The 14,976-nt window shown below is 42.8% G+C and overlaps 1 protein-coding gene across 1 annotated transcript in view; it reads left to right on the top strand.

Moving 5' to 3' along the window:
- Positions 1-14,976, top strand: part of FAM135B (family with sequence similarity 135 member B) — a 1,130,658-nt gene that overhangs the window by 1,020,289 nt on the left and 95,393 nt on the right. The window contains exons 9-10 of the mRNA XM_069220795.1: positions 2,465-2,618; positions 2,794-2,843. Coding sequence (XP_069076896.1) covers positions 2,465-2,618; positions 2,794-2,843 — 204 coding nt within the window. The remainder of the gene's footprint in view (positions 1-2,464; positions 2,619-2,793; positions 2,844-14,976) is intronic.

The raw sequence follows: 14,976 nt of genomic DNA, 5'->3' as shown, positions 1-14,976 counted from the left end.
CCACCCCGGGGGCAGATCGGCCTAATTACATTAGGCCGATCTGCCCCCGGGGTGGGGTAGAAATGGCCTAGAAATCATTTGGCACCCTGGGGAGTGGCCGTTGTCCAAGGGGCCGCTCCCATTATTGAAATGTACCAAAAAAAAAAAAAAATAATCCCTGGTGTCTAGTGGGCATTTCTGCTGCCCGATCGCGAACGGGCAGCAGAAATGCTATGAGAGACATGAAAGGAAAGGAAAGGTCTTTCCTTTACTTTCTTGTCTTTCCCGCCCCACCTTCCAGTTGGAAGAGAAATGCAAAAGCATTTCTCTTCCGGGATCCCCGCTTTGCAGTACTGCCTTGGGAGTATCGCAGTCCCGGAAAATAAAAAATAAAATACGTTTTTTTTTTTTTTTTAAACCACTGAAATACACTATATTTTACTACTATTGTGTACTGCAGTGTATTTAAAAAATTTTTTCAATACATTTAGCGTCTATGCACAAATTGTTCTACAATACTGCGCATGTTAAAAAATCATAAAAAATAAAGTTATATTTGTTAAAAAAAACAGGTACTTGCTAACTTCTAGTGTGCTAAACCATCAACTTTTTAAAAGCATATAGAAAAATAAACATTATTTTCTATACATATTAACTCTTTAATCATGTGATAATAGGTAGGGAGAAAGAAGAGAACCTACTAGTTAGCTATTGATAAGACTCTAAACCAAAGTCTGGGAAAAAATATGTAATGCCTCCCATCGACATGTACCATTTGTTGGACCTGGCCCTTTTTGCAGGGTCATCCCCAAACTGATTCCCTCATTCCTCCTATTTTTCTTGACCTATTTTTGTTGGCTTTAGGACTCTGAGCACTTTACCACTTACCACTGCTAACTAGTGCTAAAGTGAATATGCTCTCTGTATAAATTGTACTGTTGATTGGTTTACCCATGATTGGCATATTTGATTTACTAGTAAGTACCTAGTAAAGTGCACTAGAGGTGCACAGCGCCTGTAAATCAAATGCTACTAGTGGGCCTGCAGCACTGGTTGTGTCACCCACATAAGTAGCCCTGTAAACATGGCTCAGACCTGCCACTGCAGTGTCTGTGTGTGCAGTTTTAAACTGTAAATTTGACTCAGTAAGCGTACCTACTTGCCAGGCCTAACCCTTCCCTTTTCCTACATGTAAGACACCCCTAAGGTAGGCCCGAGGTAGCCCCATGGGCAGGGTGCAGTATATGGTTAAGGTGGGACATATACTAATGTGTTTTATATGCCCTGACAGTTAAATACTGCTAAATTCGTTTTTCATTGTTGCAAGGCCTGTCTCTCTCATAGGTTAACACGGGGGCTGCCTTAAACATGATTAAAGTGCAGATTCCCTTTGGGAGCAGATGGACCTGTGGAGTTTGGGAGCCGCCGCTAACACATTATACACGCACCCGGACACAGCTTTCGGCGTAAAATGGAAGAGTGTCTTTGAATGTTCATGTCTCTCGTGATATGCAGGAGTCACGTGGATATGGGTATAAGCGAAAATAATGAAATAAAGGCAGACTTTGAAGAGGTTGGTGTATGCACTGAGTAGAAGATAGGCTTAGGGCGGAGCCAGAAGAGCGAGTCCTGCAGTGGGGGAGGTGTGCAAGTGTCGCAGCAATTAGCGCTCCTGGGAATGATGCTGTTGAACTGCTCCTTGTGAATGGATGACATTGTAACACAGCAGTTCTGTCACTAGACTGCCACAACTGGGGTGCTACTGCATATTTACTTCTTCAGCAAGCTGCTTCTCTACCTTCGTCCAGAGCTCTCACGATTTCCGGCTCTGTGTGAGTAGTTTTTCGAGACGAGGGTTTTCCTTTGCATTATGGGAATTGTGTTTTCATTTTTTAACTGGATCGACAGAACTACAAATCCCAGTGTGCAAAGGAAGAACCCTGGACTAGGTAAGCTAATAATGCTTTTACCTGGGAAACCGGAGCGCTCTGCTCATCCCTACTCTGACTTAAGGAAGCTCTTTAGAAATGACAAAGTACAGCAGACTACACTGGAAAAGTGACGATCACAGCCCATTCTGTTGGCTTTTCCAATGCCCGATTATAAACCGTGAGAAGTATTTCGTATGCCATATTTACTGTTCCTGTAGTGCTGATAAAATACTTAAGAGGGGCCTGTCAATTTACCCAGCTGCAACAGGTAAGTCTGGAATTCATAGCTGATACCAGATTTTGCTTCTGGGCGCTGCATTGCTTAACTATGTCGGAGCTTATACACCCCCCCACCCTTTTATTGAAAAGCCAGTGCCTTGCAACCATTAAAACAACACTTAAGGCAAACATGTTGAAACAGAAGTAATAGAACACATTTGTTTTTATGTGGCATTAGATAAACATGTTTATACTTGTGTTGAAGGATAATTGTAAGCCCCTCTCTTTAGATAACCTTACATGTTAACACTTTGCTTCAATCTTTTTTCTTTCAGGGTAGTTTTTATGTCCCCTCTGAAAACTGCATGCAGCACGCGTACAAGTGGCACAAAGACCTCTGCTACCTGCTGTTATCCGCGTACAGCTGCCTGCACTCTTACCACGCCTTTATAATGAAGGACATTTGCAATGTACCCCAGTCTGTGTTAGGTAAGAGCGCATCCTTCCTGAAAGTCACTTTCGGCCTAGGTGTTGCCGCCAGGAAGCTCCTGGCAGTGTGTCCATTCTGTCATTCATCCAGTTACTCAAACATGACTTGCTTGTGTACGAAACTAACACTCTTTCAATTGAACGCCCTCTTTTTATTTACCATCTTTGTTTTTAGATAACCTTACTGTGGAAGAAACATTGTCCCAGCTCTGCATTGAATTACAGGTATGTTTGTCTGCTAAACCAACTGCTAAACGCTTCAATCTAATTTAAAAAAAAAAACAGATGTAACACACGTGCTTTTGTTTATGGACAGGTTTGCACAATTTACATATAATCTCACGATCCACGCCCACGCCATTGTTTGAAAATTGCACATTAAAATTTAACCTCAGTTTTAGGAATTCATTTATTTTACAAATCCGAGAAACAACATTACAAGAGAGCTGAAAGTAAACTCTCATTTGTGTGCAGTTTTCAGCCTTCAAAAGGCCACAACAAACTGTGCAGTTACAGGTTACCCTTCTTAAAATGCAAGTTAGTCACCTCGGTTAAATCGGCATTTCTCAGGTACACGGCGACAATTCCAGCTCTTTATTGCAGGCCTGACATTTCTAGCATGTAGTTATGGAATCAAAGGATTGTGCTTAATGTGAATTATTAGCGTTGCAGGAATGTTTTTAACCATTGAGGCAACCAGCGAGACTGTAGTAGATCGCACACTGCCCCCTGGCGGTGCAAGACATGCTGGAGACTTGAAAAGCCTGAACGAATAAAATGAGGATAATGTATTTTAATGATGTTAATAATAATAATAACAATGATAATAATAACAATAATAATAATACTAATAATAATTGTAATAGTAATCAAGGCAATGTCGTCAGGGTGCTGGTGAGTCGAAGAGCCAGGTCTTGAGCTCTGTGGTGAATGAAAGCTATAAAGTCCACAGCATAAACAAGCTTGAAAGACAGCTTTATTACCAGCGCGACCTAGCGTCCAGCCACTCCGGAGAGCACAGGTTCAACTGCCAACTCCCGAATGTTCAGACGCTTGCGTTCGCAGGAACGCGCTAAGAATACACACACATAACATTATCCTCTTCCCTTCACATTAAATAACTAATAAAGGATGCTAAGAAAACTTATATTGTAATTATAAAAAGAGAACACATAAGAAAAACAGAGAACATCTATGGCAAACCAGTTGTTACATCATTATATAATCCTTCAAATAATTAGGACATTTCCGAGTCCTCATCGGTTGTTCACGAACAGCAACATTTGTTTGATTCTTCCCCTCTTGATTTGCACTGGTACCTTGTGACTCACACCCCTCAGTTTCATGACCAGAACCATGCCTTACACCAGAAGTAGACACTTCCTCTCCTCCCCAGAAGAAAGAGCTAGAACATTCTTCCTCCCCCCGACTTAAATCACACTCACCACCCCTCTGGTACAAGGCTACATTCCTCACATTCCACTTCTCTCCTCCTTCGAACTCAACATGAAATTTTCCCACCTTCCTCACACAAAACGGCCCCCTAAATTTAGAAACACCCCCCTTCAGTCTACCAGACTTGACTTTGACCCAATCTCCAACCCTCAATCCATGCTTGTGCTGAGAGGGTACAGAAGTCTTGCATCCACCAGATGCAACCCACTCTTGAAGCCAAGAAGGAATCAATTTAGTCCCCACCGATCGTCCCCTCATCACTCGAAAAGGAGAGCTACCAGTAGCATTATGAATCGTGGAACGATAAGCTCGTACAACATCAATTATCATTTTCCGCACACAACAATGATTAGCCAGAGCTAGTTGTATAGTACCCTTGATTAACCTGTTGATTCTTTCAACTATTCCATTACCCTGTGGATAATATAGGGACGTCCTGGTATGACGCACTCCACAATTCTTCAAAAATAAACACATCTCATTTGAAGTCAATTGAGTGCCATTGTCTGTAATAAGAACCGTGGGAATACCTTCCTCCATAAAAATATCCTCCAAAACCTTTATGGTTGTGGTCGTGGTGATATCACGTACAAATCTCACCACTAACCATCTTGAGTGCACATCTATCACCACCACTGCGAAACGCATTTGAAGCGGAAGTTCCAATAGTGGACCGATAAAATCCAAACAAATTGTGTGCCAAGGTTTCCCTGGATCCTCAATATGCCCTTCCACCCTGCCCACACCGACTTTCAACCTTTTTTCACTCTCCTTACACAGCCTACACTGCTCCACCCAACACTTAACCTGACCATCTAAGCCTGGCCACCAAAAAAACTCCTTCAACCTCCTACTTGTCATTCCCTGACCCAAGTGACCCTCATGAGCCAGAGAAAATAATTTAAACCTCAACCCAATTGGTGGAATAAAACGCTCACCCCGCATCAATACACTCTCCCCACAAAACGACAATTCATCCAACACATCCAAAAATGGCCTCACAGACAGTGGAAGAGAACTCCCTCTTCTAACCCCTAAAGAAACTAACTTAAAAACACATTTCAGACAATCATCCATAGCCATCTCATGTTTCCATTCTTCCAATGTGAATGTACCTAAACCCCACTCTACCACATCACCAATGGAGGCCACAGCATCATCAGTATCACAACACCTTATCGATTGAGAATCAACTCCCTCCCAATCAATAGACAACCTAGACAGGCAATCCGCCTGAACATTTTTCCAACCTTGAACATACTCCACACGATACAAATATTCTTGTAATCTAGCAGAAAGTCTGGCCAACCTCGCTGACCCCTTTCCCACACCACCAGCAGACAGTATCCTTAACAGTGGTTTGTGATCACACCTTAGAGTAAACTCCAAACCCCACAAATATGTTCTAAAGTACTCTGTTCCCCAGACAGCCGCCAAGGCCTCACGTTCAATAACAGAATAGTTACGTTCTGTCATGGTCAAAGTTCGAGACGCAAACGCCACCGTTTTTTCACCCTTACCATGCATTTGTGACAGCACCGCTCCCAACCCTGTGCTACTGGCATCCACAGTCAAAATAGAGCGCATATTAATATCAAAAGCTGTTAAGATACCAGCTCCACAAATTTCTTCTTTGATCCCATTAAAACACAACGCCTGCTCATCCGACCAACAAAACTTACTTCCCTTCCTCAACAATTTCCGAAGATCCTCAGTTTTGCTTGCAAACTTATCTACAAACTTAGAGTAATATTCCACAAGACCCAAAAAGGACCTCAACTGTTCCTTATCAGTCGGAGCTGGTGCCAACTTAATAGCTTCTAATAAGCTTTTCTTTGGCTTGATACTCCCATTCGAAATCGAGTACCCTAGGTAGTCAATTTCTTCTACCAGAAAGGTGCACTTCTCTTTATTCAAGCTCAGACCAGCCTCATCAATAACCTTAAGAACTTTTCGGAGTGTAATGTTGTGTTCACCAACTGTTTCCCCCATCACTAGCACATCGTCCTGGAAAAATAATACTCCTTTAACATCCCCAAACAATTTAGCCATCATTCGCTGAAACACACTTGCCGCAGATGCCAAACCAAAAGGCATGCAGGTAAATTGAAAAGTACCTTCTGGAGTGATAAACGCCGTAATATGTTTGGATTCAGAATGAAGCCTAATCTGATGATAGGCACTTCTCAAATCTAATTTTGAGAAAAACTTACCATCCTTAACTGAGGTTAACAGCTCATTAATATTTGGCAAAGGATAGACATCCACCACAACATTCTGGTTGACAGACCTCAAATCCACACACAACCTCACATTGCCATCTGACTTCCGTGTAATAACAACTGGAGAAACCCATGGAGAAACCTCCACAGGTTCGATGATACCCTCTTTCAACATGTTGCTTATTACTTTCTTGACTTCATCCCTGACAACAAATGGTATTTTACGAACCTTGTGTTGAGTAGGGTAAGCATCATCCTTCAAGATAATCTTATGTACATAACCTTTTAAACATCCCAACTCTTTCTTAAAAACATTACCAGCCCCCTTTAATATATCATCCAACTGTATGTTATCTATCAACAAAACCTGATTGGATGTCCTGGGACTGATAACTATGTTGAGATCAAATTGATGCATCCAACCTAGAATGGGTGGACCTTCAACTGCCACATAGATTTTCCCAATAACCTTTCTATCCTTGAATTGAATTTCTTTTAACATATATCCCAGCAGTTGAATTTCCACACCTTGATACCCACCAGGGGATATATCTTTTGGCAACAATTCTTCCTTCGCCCACCAACATTTAAAGAGACTCTCAGGGATTATGGTGTACAAAGAACCAGAATCCACCATGAGATTCACTTGAATATCCCCAATATAGAATTGAGCCATTGGTCTAGAGCATCTACGGTCACTCACACACACACTCGGAATCCTTCCATCCTCAATTGCTAATATCCTGTCCTCACAAGTTGATTCACAACAGTCTTCCACAATATTTATGCTCGGTTTCAACTCCTTAACAAATCGGTTACCTTCCCTGCACACACGAGCATAATGCCCCCTGCGACCACATTTGCGACATTCCTTATTGATAGCAAAACATTTCTTGGAATCCCCCAAGTGTAAAGTACTGCCACACCGAAAACACTCCTTTCCTTTGCTTTTAGTACCCCCCACTTTCTTTGGTACAGTTCCAAGTTCCTGTTGAGATCCAGTAGACTCGCTTGATAAAACCATAACTTCTCCAGTTTTCTCTTTCCTTTCTATTTCTTTTATACAACGCCTCGATTCTTCAATAACTTTCGCAAGGTCAATCGCTTCTTGCAAGGTGGGATCCTTTGCCGCCCACAACCTCTCCTAAATCCTTTTATCACGGCACTGAACGATAAGTTGATCACGTATCAGTTCATCTGTCATAGTACCAAACCTACATTTGACTGATAATTCCCTCAGCCTGGACACAAAATCGTCAATAGACTCATGAAAATCCTGGGGTTGCGTATAGAATTTATACCTAACTAGTACCAAATTGGTTTCCTTAGCAAACCTATTCTCCAACCGTTTAATGGCCTCTTTAAAAACATCATCCATAGGCTGTCCATTTGGCCCCATGGAAGGAGGAAGATATTTAAAAATCCTTTGACCCTCACACCCCAAAGTACTTAAAAGAATAGCTTTCTTCCTTAGAGAAGAAAAACCTTGTCCATCCAACGCTACAATATAATTCTCCAACATTTCTATCCAATCTTCCCAAGGAAGAGTTGGAACTCCTGGAAGTGGAAGGAATAATGGTGGCGGAGAAATATTTGCCTGGGTAGCCATGGGTCCCTGTAGTGCAAGCTCCTTTCCTTCAACCTGTGTTCCTGAATAAATCAAAGGATTTCCCTGTTTGTTGCCAAGTAGACGCTAAGGCTCAACAAAGTAAAGAGCGTCTAAGATTTCACGTCGCTAGAATGCTGTCACATTACCGGCCAAAATGCAGAGTGTCTAAATTTGCCACGGAGACACCAACACTCTGACAGGCTGCCGGCCGATGTGCGAAGCGCTCCTGGTTGCCTAGGAGACGCTGACACACTTGCCGGCCCATAAATAAGAAATTCCGTAGGAGCGCAGTAATCAGCCCCTTCCACAGTAGCCAGCAAGAAGAAACAGACGAAAGTATGGCCAAAATGACCCCAAATCCGTGTTCTCGCACCTTCAAGCTGCTTCTTTGAGACACCGCTGCTGAAAGCCGCCGCCAGGCAAAACAGGATCCTCACGACCAGCCGCTACCAACAACCGGAACAAAAGAACAGCAGAAATAGAATCCAGGGCTGACCTAGGTCGCGCAAAACTCTCGTCGCCAAACTGTGGTGAATGAAAGCTATAAAGTCCACAGCATAAACAAGCTTGAAAGACAGCTTTATTACCAGCGCGACCTAGCGTCCAGCCACTCCGGAGAGCACAGGTTCAACTGCCAACTTCCGAATGTTCAGACGCTTGCGTTCGCAGGAACGCGCTAAGAATACACACACATAACAAGCTCCTTCTTGAAATGATTCAGTGGGGGGCCTGCCTGCGGTGGGTAGGTAGTGTGTTTCTGGTGTGTGCAGAGATAAAAGGAGGATTTGCTTCCCACTGTGCTCTTTCTGATTCTAGAGGTGGAGGCGAGGGTGGGCTGGGAAGATCGGAGGTGTCTGGCGGGGGTGTAGAAAGAAGGGCGGGGGTTATGGTAGGCTGGTCTGATATTTTGCAAGGCCTTGTACACGTGTGGAAGAAGCTTGAAGCGGATGCGTTGGCTGATGGGGAGCCAGTGCATGTTTCTAAGGTGGGCGGAGATGTGACTGCAGCAGGGGATGTCTGGCCGCAGCGTTCTGCTTGGAGTCTTGCTTGGGGTTTCTTGATGATTCCGGCGTAGAGAGTGTTGCCGTAGACAAGTCTGCTGCTGACGTGTGCACGGGTGACTGACCACCTTGCCTCGGTGGGGATCCACTTTAAGATCTTCCGGAGGAGGCGGATTCATGATAATATGAATTTTAAATCTGAATGAGATATAGTCAATATGTAACATACCAAGGAGCGTAGAGTATTGGCTCATCATAAGAAGAAAAAAAATGGGAAATTGAATAGGAGTGTGCCAGGCATGTGAATTTCGAATTAAATGCAAAACACCTTCATAAAATGTTGTTTCGAATGTGATTTGGGACTCTGCAAGTAGTTGAACTACATTCAGAAAATAAATGGTAGAGAAGAAATAGGTTGGTTTTAGGCCAGTTAAAAGTGCAATAAGTGTTGGTTTTTCTGTTCCTTTTTCTCCAAGATATATATATCTCTCCTTGTATGTGTTTGTGCTTTGTATGTAAGCAATAATTAAACTTTAAAACAAGAAATTCAAGGCATTTCAATAGCTATTTTGGTTTTGCACGAGTAAACTCGAGAGCCATGTTTTTATGCATAGCATATTTGTTTGCAAAGTTTTTGAAGCACTTTAGTGTCATCTCGCAGTCACTTCGGAGCACTGGACAAAATATCTGCAAAGTACAATGCAGAGATTCTGATATGGAAATCTTGCAGGGTGCATAGACTGTAGTAAAATGCCTGCATTTTCTGTTGTCGTTATCTATGCAAGTGTGCTTACATGAAAAACATTTTTTAAGATATCTCAGGTAGATTCCCCAGTAAGCTTTGAATTTAAGTCTTAATTCAACTGGAACCACGATGATTTCAGCTCAAGGTTGATATAGTTAAATTTTCTGTGTTTAAAGGAAAGCTGTTGACCTGCTTTTGAACTCTGTAGACTGCCCGTAACTTTCTCTTTGAGCTCAGGATAAATGCGGTCGCAGTAAGTAGTCGGCACCATTGAGGTTTGCGTTGACTGCATCATATTCCGAGTATGAACGAGAGGGATAATTTTCTGCAGCACGGATAGCTGGAAATAGATGCTTTTGACCACGACATTGATCTGGAGTGTAAACAAGAGGTCGGCTTAAAATCTGGTTCCTGGATTTCTGATATCCCTGATAGTACTGGGGGTACTGTGAAGCGGGTGGGTGGGGAGGGCGGGCAAGAAAGGGCTGTAGTTGAATGGTTTCAACCAGTGATATAATGCTTTAACTTGAAATGTTGAGACAGAAGGACTTTGTTAATATCTGAGTCATGATTCAAGTTTTTTCCCAAATGAGAATTTGAGTGTGACCTGTATGCATTTGGAAATAGAGAATGTACTTGTAAAAGTGAACATGTCAAAGAGATCACTATACTGCATGTCATTTTAGAAAAATAGAGTAAACTTTAATACATTATTGGAACCAAAACAAAAAAAAATCAAATCAGTAGAATCCGAGACATTCAGTTATAAAGATGTAAGTAAAAACAGTGGTTAGCAGCACAAATCACCAACCGTGTTTATCTGGTCACATCTGATTGAGGCAAAGTCACAAGTTTAGGCCAACTGCGATGGAGCATTGGCTGGATACAGGGACGAAGTGAGGCCTGCTGAACAAAGTACCTTAAATCCTGGTTGTGGAGCCTTGCCAGATACCGTGTCGAGGAGGCGCTACACAGGGGCAGTTCCCATTGGGTACGGGCAGCGATGTGAGGTCCTATGTTAGAGATGCATCACACAGCGGCAATTCCGAAGAGGCCGCTGATGGAGGTTGCTATGTGCTACACAATGGTGGCTCTGAGAAAGCTCTGAGCTGCAATTCAAGGTCCTGAGTCAGAAATGTGTTGCGCAGTAGCAATTTCAATGCAGAGCTGCAAGGAGATGCATCAAGCTGCATCGGTTTTTCCCAGGACACCACAGCTAGGATGACAGAGCACCTTCAGACCCACTTCCAAGGGTCCAGGACTGGTGTGGTACAATTGGGGGGCAATACTCAAAGCAGGCAGAGTTCAGGTTCTGGATTCAAGATGTTTGGAGTCTTTTCTGTCCCTGAGGCTTTGATCAGAAGGCCAGCCAACTAGCTTTTGAAGTCACTCCAGTGGTCCTGGGTTCAAGATGCAGGTCTAGTCCTTTTCACTCAGAAGCCAGGACAGCAGAGCAACAGGCTTTCTTGCAGAGAAGTTGTGCACAGGTCTAGAGGTAGACTGAAGAGTTGGGTCTGAGGGTCCAATATACTTGGTGCCAGATTTGATCTGGGAGAAAAGTCTGGAGGTTTACAGCCCTAGTGATGTTTCCTGCCTCCCTCCCCTGGTCTCAGTTCATCTGGAGGCGCAAAACACTAGTTTCAATCCATTTGTGAGTGTGCTCAGGAAGAGGCAAATGTGATGTGTGTTTGATGTGCAAGTGTGATAGGTGACAGCTGCCCCCCATCAAGCCACAGATTGCCTATCCTGCTACCACCTATTCCCCCTTTTTCTCACTTCCTGGGAGCAAACTGCCATCTATACCTAATCATGTAATACAGGATACAGGCACCAAATGTCTAGGACATGAAATGACAACTTTCTAAAAGTGCAATTTTCATAATTGTGACTTAAAATCTAATTTTACTATTAAAAAGGGTTTTAAATTAAAAATTGTTAGAGACCAAACTCAACATTCCTACCTGCTCCCAATTGAAGATTATCACTTATTAATTGTAATAAGTTAACCAGGTGGTATCCTATGGGAGATACAGAGCTTGCAGTAGTAATAAGCAAATTTGTGTTTTTCATTACTAGGACATGGAATAGTTAAAAGTGCATGCCCTACATTTTACATACACTGCAACCTGCCCGATGGTCTCTTCAGGGCCTAGCCTAGAGAGGGTTTATATATAATAAAAAGGAAGGTTTAGGCCTGGCAAAAAGCTTATTTTGCCAGGTTGAAATGGCAAGTGAACATACACATACCACCTGCAATAGCAGATCTCTGACATGTTTAAGGGGCTACTAAAGTGGGTGGCACAATAAGTGCTGCAGGCCCACTAGTAGCACTTACTTTACAGGCCCTGGGTACATGTAGTACCACTATATTAGAGACTTACAAGTACATTATATCTGCCAATTTGGTGTAAGCCAATGTTGCCATGTTTTCGGGAGTGAAAAGACAAACTTTAATATTGGTTAGCAGTTGTATTGTGCACAGTGCTAAGGTCAACAAAAATGAGATCAGCAATAAATTGAGGAGTAAGACAAAAGTTTTGAGAGAAGACCACCCTAAGGCTGACAGGTCTAACAATGTCAAATCATGTTAAAAGTTTTTATTAGTGCTAATCTAAAACATAAAATCTTGACTAAAAGAAATTATGTATGTGTAAAAGATCAGCATAATCAGGGGCGACTGGTGTTCAAGGGCAATAGGGGCGTAGCCCTTCCACTCGTAGCCCTTCCACTCTCCGGGGAGATGCAAGAACACAGAGCAGCTGAAAATAAATCACTGCTCTGAGACAGTGTGCTGAACCTCCTGGTGAATTCTAGTAAACTCTGCAGAAGTCTTATTGCGCAAGTACCAGCCGAGCAAGGTTTTCTTCAACTTGCATTTACAAGCTACACCTGTGACATCGTCAGAGATGGAGTTCTGAATTAGAATGCCATGGATCCGGTTGCTTTTGGGGCACATGACCAGTGGCTCCGGGCAAACTTAGCAAAGCTCTAGTCACTTCAATCGTTGTAGGTAGGGCAGGCCAATGAGGACAATGAGGGAGTGGGTGGCAAAAATGTGTTGATCATTACAGAGGGACAGACTGTAGGAGGGGTGCAGGGGGCTGCTCTCCTGGCAGTAGCACATGTTTATTGCTGCATTTGGTTTGACTTTGAGAAAAACATTATGAAGCTGGGCACAACAGAGTGCTCCTTATCTGAACCACAGAGGTCCAAGAGATGGAAGTAACCAGCTGTGGACAAATAGTGCACTAGTGGACTAAAAGGTTAGTGTGCAGTTAAGCTTTTGTCTGCATCAGGGGCATCATCAACCCACCCCCCTTCTTTAGAAGCTCCAGTGGGATGGGGCTTGTGGTGGGCCTTTTCAGTCTGCAGCTCAGCAGAAACAGGCTGATAACTAACTTAGGAGGGTGAATGAGTGAAAGGAAGGATGGATGGATGAAATGGCGGATGCATGGATGAATGAGCAAAAAGATGGATGTAAGAATGCAAGAGTGAAAGGCAGGGAGGGTGTGTGAGTGAAAGAGACAGTGGATGGATGGATGGAGTGAAAGGATGGGTTGATGGATGATGAGAGAAAGGATGGATGGATGGTATAATGAATGAAAGGATGGATGGATGAGTGGAAGCGTACATGGCTAGGTGATTGGATGGATAGATGGATGGAGTAAAAGTATGGATGGATGAGTGAAAGGATGGATGCCTGAAAGGATATATGTAAAGATGGATGAGTAAAACATTGGCTGGATGAGTGAAAGGTAGGGTAAATAGATGTCTGGATGAAAGGATGGATGAAAGGAGTGAAAGGGTGAATTGATGGATGATGAATAGATGGATAGATGGATGCTTGAGTGAAAGGGTGGACAGCTTAGTGAAAGGGTAAATGAAGGAATGAATGGATGGATGGGATGAAGGGTGGATGGATGGCTGTAAGGATGGATGGCTAAGTGAAAGGGTGGATAGATGGATGGATCCAAAGGGAGGATGATGAATGGATGGAGTGAAAGGATGGATACATGGAGCGAAAGGGTAGATGGATGAGCCAAAGGATGGATAATTGAATGGATGGATGATAGTGGGGTGGATAAATGAAATGATGTATGCTTGAGTGGATGGATTGGTTTGAAGGACAGTTGTCCCTGGACCAGGGGTGGCTCTCCTTTATGGACTCCACAGCTACACTACACCCTCCTTGTTGTGTGGTCATTTTTATTGTATCAAGAGTGAATAGCGATTCACTCTTGATATAATAAAAATAAAATGCAGACCGCTTCTGGTCCAGCAACAAACTGAGGCAGCTAGTGACATTGTTTGCTTGCTGATGCAGGTAAATGAAGGTGCATGCATCGAACGTCAGAGATTATTTTTCAGAGATGGTGAAACCCCAGCACTGTGAGCATGTCTGTGTGACTACTTGTGTGAGTTAAAGTGAGAGAGAGTCAGTGAAGGAATGAGTCAGAGTGGTGTGAGAATGAGTAGAAATAAGAACCAGTATGTGTGAGAATGAATGTGAGCGAGTGAAGGAGAATGACAGTGAGTGTAACTGAGTGTTACTGTGCGTGATACTGAGTCACAGTAAGACTTAGTAATTAAGAATGAGTGAGAATCAGTGGGACGGAGAAAGAGCGGGCCAGAGTAGAATGAATGAGACTGTGTAAATTAGTAAGACCAAATAGACTGAGTCAGAGTGACACAGTAAACTTACTGCAAGAAAGTGTGAGATAACCCTTCAAGAAAATGCTCTTTAGAATTTGAGTCAAGGATTACGCCCCACCACTTTTTAAGGTCACCAGCCGCCACTAAGCATAATAACAAAAATCATGTGCATAAGGGAAAGCAGCAAATTTGACATTAGGGTATATGGTCTGCAAGGTTAGTGGTTATTGACTGAAAAGCCAGGACTTAAGTTTACCAGAAATGAAAGCATATTGGTTTTGGCATGTAACAGTAAAGAAGTATGTTCCAAAAGCTGGGAGAGGCTGCAAAGAAGACACAATCAATATCACAAGTACAAGAATGAGCGTTTTGGTGACCTCCTTCTTAATATATGATTTTTGAAAATCACAGACACCAGGGTCTTTAAATAAAGGAGATGAATAAGTTAAGTGGGTCTAAGTGACACTAAAGATTTTAAGTAGTAAATGCGAGTTGGAGTTGGCTTTATTAAAAATAAGTGGGAGTAAAAGAGTTGGATATTGGAAAGTAAATATCACATTTTCTATCAGGGGTCAAACAAGGTCATTGAACGAACATGCATTTTGGGGTGTTTAAATAGTGAAAGACAGTATTTTAAGAACCTTCGAATTCGCCAACGAAAAAACACATCAGC

This window comes from Pleurodeles waltl, chromosome 2_2 (genome assembly GCF_031143425.1).
Source record: "Pleurodeles waltl isolate 20211129_DDA chromosome 2_2, aPleWal1.hap1.20221129, whole genome shotgun sequence".
Lineage (NCBI taxonomy): Eukaryota > Metazoa > Chordata > Amphibia > Caudata > Salamandridae > Pleurodeles > Pleurodeles waltl.
This window is presented reverse-complemented; position numbering and strand designations above follow the sequence as displayed.